At 38.2% G+C, this 7,098-nt stretch overlaps 1 protein-coding gene across 1 annotated transcript; it reads left to right on the top strand.

Annotated features, from left to right (window-relative positions):
• The first annotated feature begins 5,600 nt into the window (after positions 1 to 5,600).
• Positions 5,601 to 6,186, top strand: LOC130963115 (uncharacterized). The gene is made up of 2 exons (XM_057889266.1): positions 5,601 to 5,920; positions 6,081 to 6,186. The coding sequence occupies exons 1-2, from the start codon at positions 5,601 to 5,603 to the stop codon at positions 6,184 to 6,186; spliced, it is 426 nt and encodes a 141-aa protein (XP_057745249.1).
• Positions 6,187 to 7,098: the final 912 nt, after the last annotated feature.

Genomic DNA, 7,098 nt, shown 5'->3' on the forward strand with positions numbered 1-7,098 from the left:
GATCTCTCCATCCCACCATCACCATCCATGGAAGAGCACCAACATCCATCAATCCAAGAGCAATATGATCCCACTGATGCTATTGACATGGAACAAGAGAGAAGGGATCATCTTCGCGAATCCATACTTCATAAGGAGCTAGAGGAGGCACTAAAGGTGAAGGTAGAAGAGACCTTTGCAGATGAAGGAGTAGTTGAAGGGAGTTATCATAGAAAAGAAGCCATCAAGGAGGAATATGATTTCATACTTAAACACCTGGATCAAGCGATAAATCGATTACCTTTCTGACGTTCAGACATTCAAGGAACCCCCATGGCTTCATATGGAGAATCTAATGAAAAACGTAGCATGAAGGAGACACTAGAAACTCCAGTGGACATTAAGGAGCGTGACTTTGTACTGGAACAAGTGGAGGAAGCCGGAATTATTGAAGAAGAAGAAGAAGTGGTTCAAGACTTAGGAGATGCTGAACCTCCATGGAAAAGTCAAGTTATAGAACCTCCTTCAAAGACGTTTGAAACTGATGTTGAGAAAGGTGTACAACTTCCAAGGCATTTCATGATTGAAGACTTTGAAAGGGATGGTCAAGAGATGGATTCGATCATTAATGAATTCTTATCTACATTTGTATCCTCTCCCATTGGACTTGACATGGAGATTAAAGAAGAAGAGGCACAACCCCCATGCCCTTGGTGAGTAATAAAGAAGAGATTGAATTGGAAGAAAGCCACCAAGAAGAAGAGGTTGATATTGTAGAAGCTTGCAAAGAGGTGGTAGTTGTCAAAGAAGAACACAAAGGAGTAGAGCTTGCAAGTTCATTAGAAACCCCTCCCCCTAAGTTGCCATCATCCTTCACAACATTCAAGTGGGTAAAATTCATATCCCTTAGCTTTCTAATTCCACTTGAATATGGGCTACTGGAGACGGATGGTCAACTTAGAGCTCTGTGTAGCATTAAGAGTAAGAGGAAGATTGTCAGTGGTAGAAGTTGTCAAGCAAGGTTCAACATGGTTGTGTGCTCAAGGTTTAAATGCAAAGGTTGGTGTAGAGCTTAACTGAATGGGTCTAGGAAGTTGTTTGGCCGCTTTAGTGAGAATTCAAATTGCTTGCCACCCAGCTAGAACACTGATGATCAACTTGAAAACGGGTGTGGAAACAAGATTTGGGATCCGAGAATATATGAGGATCAATTTTGGGAGCTCAAAGCTTGTGAAGAACTCCATCAAAGCTTGAGGAATTTACTTAGTATGGATAGAGCTTATTGGAAGACCAAGCATTGGTGGAAGTTTCAAGATGAGTTCAAGCACAAGCCACCATGACAAGGAGCTCGCCAAATGTCCAACTTAAGGACTATAACTAAAAGTGCTAGGTGGGAGACAACCCACCATGGTATGATCGTTCCTTCTCCATTGTGCTCTATTTTTGAATTTTGTTTGAACCTGGAATTTTTGCATGACATTCATTGCATTTTGCATTCTGCATACTGCATTAAAAAAATAAAAATAAAAATAATCGCACGCGACGCGACCGTATTGCCGACGCGTCCAGGTCATAGGTGAGCTAGGAAGAAAATAAAATTAAACAAAGAGTCACGCGAAAGTGTGGCTGGAGGCGTGCCTTTGGCACAATTTGAACCACGCAACCGCGTCGCTGACGCGTCCGCGTCATGTGGGAAAAATGCCTCCCACGCATCCGCGTGGGTGACGCAGACGCGTGTCCTGTAAATCGACGTATAAGAGTGTATGGTCGAAAGTTGAGCCGGAATTGGGTTGGACTCGTGCTAGCAGCACAAGCCCTACCACGCGAACATGTGCCCTAATCATCCGCGTCGTTCTTTAAACAAGGTCGTCCATGCGATCGCGTGACCCAAAGTTTTGGCGAAATGAGCTTTTCACCAGAGAGTTGCGTGGCCGCGAGGCTACATTCGCGCTGAAGGCACGAATCACTTCACGCGAATGCGTGACCTACGCGTTTGCGTCACTTCATCGAAGTGCTATCCATGCGACCGTGTGCCCCACGCGCTCGCGTGGCCTGCGCCGCACAGCTTATCCAAATCAGCCAAATATCTTATCTTTTCTTCCCCAAATCCTAATTCTTCTTTCCCTTCTTATTTCTTTCTTCCTCCTTTCTTACTTTCTTTTTCTTTTTTTTTATTGGTGTTAAAATTCTCTTTTTCAACTATTGCATCTTTTCTTAAATTATTCTGATGCTTCATGACTTGTTTTATTCTGATTGGATATTATTCTTAAGTCAATGCTAATTTTTATAATACTGATATTCCTTTTGCATTGATATGCACTTACACTTTCTTGCATTACCCACACCCTCTTCCCCATTGTTGTAACTTTTGCACTATTGATATGCCATTTGCTTCCACTATTTTTTCACTTGCATGTTGTAGATACCATGTAATTGAGATCTTTATTATTTGGCATTAACACCCATATTTTATTTATGTTCTTATCTTTATTTTTGGGTTACTTTCCTTCATTTTTCTCTTCTTTCAGGATGGCCACCACAAAGAGAGAGAAAAAGCTTCTTAATGGGGAGACAGGCAAGTCAATCTACACAATCTATAGAGAAAGACATCAGTTGGAGCAGCCCGTCCACTTGTACATCTTAGCATGCACCGAGGACGGTGCAATCTTTAAGTGTGGAGAGGTCGATACCGATCTCCATGGGTTAGTTATTCTCTTCTCAACACCAATATTCTATTTTCTTTGTTTATTCATTGTTGCATTGCATAATAGATTGCACGTGTAGTTGATTGTTTGCATTTAGTTACTACTTGGTTGAAGTAATAATTTCTTTTTCAAAAAATTTTTATAGTATTTCACTAATTTAAATTGAAAAATTTGTGTTAAACTTGTTTGGAAGTTGTATTTGGAACATGGTTTTTGAGCCAAAGAACACACAACCTGTGAGATTTGAGTTTAATTGCATGGTTACATTATTTAACCATAATATTTTATTCTTGTGTGTTTTCTTCTCTATAATTGTAATCTTTACTTTGTTTCAATCTATATGTCCATTGTTTAGTATATTTACATGCTTGCATATGATTCAGGCCATTATTTATATTTTTGCTCACTTATCCCAAATAAACATACCTTTTATGCCATCCTTGTTAGCCCCCTTGAGCCTTTTAACCCCCTTCTATTTCATAACCACATTACTAGCCTTAAGTAGAAAAATAAAATAAAAATCCCAAGTTGAATCCTTGGTTAGCTTAAGATAGATATTGTGTATAATTTAAGTGTGGGGAATTTTATGGATGGGAACATGGGATGATAGAAAAAAAAAGTAGAGAATTAAATTGAATAAGTTATTTGAAAATTTGGGAAGCATGCTCTTATGAAATCAAAATAATTAAATTACCATGTGCATTAAAAAAATTATTAAGTAATTAAATAAGGGGATACAAAAAAAATATTACCCCAAATGCAAAAAAAAAAAAAAAAAGAGAATCAATGCACATGGGACAAAATTCAAAAATAAAGTTTGATACATGAGTATGCAAGATAAAAGTGGGAAAAATTTGGGTAGTTAGGTAAAGCATTTTGAATTATATAAAGTATGTATATATTAGGTGAGATCTTAGACTAATCAAGGATTCACTTTGTTAGCTCACTTAGCCTTATATATACATCCTTACCTTTACCTCAGCCCCATTACAATCCTGAAAAGCCTTCATGATGTTTGCATTGGTACATTAAATATTTGTTGATTGGTTAGATGAAGAACAAAGTTTAGAAAGCATGATTAGAGAAGAGTAGAGTGAATTACCCTATACACTTGAGAGTTAGAGTGATATACACTACCAGTGAGGGTTCAATGCTTGATTCTATGTTTCCTGCTTTCATTAGCTATCTTCTTACAAGTTTACTTGTCTTTTATTGTGTGATTTGAATTAGTGGAATTTGAATTATTTTTGTCTTAGAGAGCTTAATTACTTTTAACGAAGTAGGTAGAAATATTTTTCATGTAGTTGCATTCACATAGATAGGTTGCATTGCATACTCTCTATTATTCCTCTTCACTCCTTTATAGCTTCTCTTGAACTTAGCATGAGGACATGCTAATGTTTAAGTGTGGGGAGGTTGATAAACCACTATTTTATGGTTTATCTTGTGTTTAATTGAGTGGTTTTTATCAAGCCTTTGCACACTTATTCATACTATTTGCATGGTTTTACATTCTCCTTCCTGATTTTGTGCTATGATTGAAAACATGCTTCTTTGGCTTTTATTTTCTTTTATTTAAATCCTCTCTTATTATCATTCGATGCCTTGATATGTGTGTTAAGTGATTTTAGGGATTACAGGGCAGGAATGGCTTAGAGGATGGAAAGGAAGCATGCAAAAGTGGAAGAAATACAAGAAGTTGAAGAAATTGCTAAGCTGTCCAGCCTGACCTCTTTGCACTCAAACGGTCATAACTTGAGCTACAGAGATCCAAATGACGCGGTTTCAGTTGCGTTGGAAAGCTAACATCCGGGGCTTCGATTTAATATATAATTTGCCATAGTGGCCATACAGATAGGTGATGCAAACGCGTCGCAGTGACAAAAAACCAGCGTGGCAGATTTTATAACCAGCGAATTCTGGACTATTTCCAGCCCAGTTTCAAGCCCAGAAAACACAGATTAAAGGCTAAAAAGTGGAGGAATGAAGGGGATACATGAGATCAGACTCAATTCACTTTTTGTAATTTAGATGTAGTTTTTAGAGATAGGTTCTCTCCTTTCTCTTAGGTTTTAGGATTAGGATTTCTTTTAGTCATTAGGATTGCTTCTTCGTACCAGGTTCAATAATCTATGTTTCTCTTCTATTTTTGTTTACTCTGAAGCTTTTATTTGTATTTGATTTATGTTGCCCAATTGGCTTATGAACTTTTCCATGTTAGAATTGACATCTCCATTCAATATAATTTGAGGTATTCCAGACTCATGGTTATTTTTCTTTATTTTTAATTTAGATTATTTACTATTGGCTTTGGTTGATTAATTGGTAACTCTTGAGTTATCAAACTCATCATGATTAATAATTATTATTCTTGCTGATTAATTTAGATCCCTATAACTCTACTCTTTCCTTAAGGAGTTGACTAGAACTTTAGGTATTAAATTAATTTGTCCACTTGACTAACCTTCATAGTTAGAGGTTGATTTAGTGGGAGCAACAGTATAATTCTCATCACCATTGATAAGGATAACTAAGATAGGACTTCCAGTTTTCATACCTTGCCAAGAGTTTTATTAGTTATTAGTTTATTAATTCCTGCATTCTATTTCTCTTGTTCAAAACCTTTTTAAAACCCAAAAATACTGTTTTCCATAACCAATAATAAATCATACTTCCCTGCAATTCCTTGAGAAGACGACCTGAGGTTTGAATACTTCGGTTTATAAATTTTATTGGGTTTGTTACTTGTGACAACCAAACGTTTGTAAGAAAGGTTGATTGCTTGGTTTAGAAACTATACTTGCAACGAGAATTTATTATAGCTTCTAAGCCATCAATCTTCAGTTCTTCAAACATAAAGCTTTCTGGGCAATCAGTTATCTGAACCTTGATTCAGAAGCTGCAGGAATTAAGCGAATGCTCCAGTTAAATGAGTTTGATGAATTCAGATATTTAGCTTATGAGAATGCCAGGCTCTATAAGGAGAAGACCAAGTTATTACATGACAGGAAGATTGCCATCAGAGCATTTGAGCCAAGACAGAGATTGCTGCTGTATAATTCAAGGCTCAAATTCTTTTCCGGAAAGCTAAAATCCCGGTGGTCAGGACCGTTTGTGGTTACCAGAGCTTCACTATATGGTCATGTGGAAATACAGGAACAGAATTCTGACAAGAAATTTACAGTGAATGGCCAGAGGTTGAAGCACTACCTTAGAGGTGAGATTGATCACCAGAGGTCCGCTCATCTACTGAATTAGCAGAAATGACCGTCAAGCTAGTGACGTTAAAGAAGCGCTTGTCGGGAGGCAACCCGATAATTTCGTATCCTTAGTTATTTTCGTAGTAGTAGTTTTCTTATTTATTTGATTTTTATTTAGTTCTATCTGATCATGCAGCTATTTGAGAACAGGAACTGAAGGAGTGGCGCTGGAACTATGCCTTACCCACAAACAAGATCACGCGTGTGCATACCTCACGCGTGCACGTCGTTTACGCCTTTAGCCATCCACGTGTGCGCGTCTCAGACGCGTACGCGTGACCTTAAAAATCGGCGTAAATGGGTATTTTGGCAGAAATTTGCACGGGAGGGGAGCAGAAAGTGTGCTTTGCGCACAAATTAGCTCACGCATACGCGTCCATGACGCGTGCGCATCATTTGCACTTTTGGCACTCCACGTGTGCGCGTAAAATCGGTGTAAAAGGTGTTTTGGCCAGAAAGTTATGCTGGTGTGGGGCTGGAACTATGCTGGGCGCACAAGTCCCGCCACGCAGACGCATCCTTGACGCGTTCGCGTCGTTTTCCCATCCTGGCCTTCCACGCGTACGCGTCTCGGACGCGTACGCGTCGCTTGAAGTTCGTGCGATCCACACATACGCGTGCCTCACACGTACGTGTCGCATTCAACGCCCAATTAAATCACCTCAGCGCCTGATTTCAAATCATCCACCTCCCAAATCCTAATTCTCTCTTGTTCTTTTATCCTTTTATTCTTCTTTTATCATACTAATTAATTTTCTTTCCCTCTCTGTTTTCAATTCTTCTTTGCTTGAGGACAAGCAATCCTTTAAATTTGGTGTTGATGCTTCGCTTATGGCTTTTTCTATCTAGCACCAAAGGGAGATGAGTGTTCTTCATGAAGGAATGAGACGACCACCAGCATAACTGAGGTGGTTGAGTTCCTTTCATTCTATTTCTCTTCCGTTCTTATGTTGTTGTCTTTTGTTTTCTGTTGCTTTGATTTCTTGCATGATCGTTAGTACTTATATTTTAGAAAAAAAATTGTTTTACGCACCACTCACTGAACTTGAATCTAAAAAGAAAAGAAAATAAGTGATGTATTGCTTGAGAAATTGAGTCTAATTTTAAGAGTAGTCTTATTTACTTAAATATGGTGGTATTAATTGTGATTTTGA

The sequence above is a fragment of the Arachis stenosperma genome, chromosome 2 (genome assembly GCF_014773155.1).
Source record: "Arachis stenosperma cultivar V10309 chromosome 2, arast.V10309.gnm1.PFL2, whole genome shotgun sequence".
Classification (NCBI taxonomy): domain Eukaryota; kingdom Viridiplantae; phylum Streptophyta; class Magnoliopsida; order Fabales; family Fabaceae; genus Arachis; species Arachis stenosperma.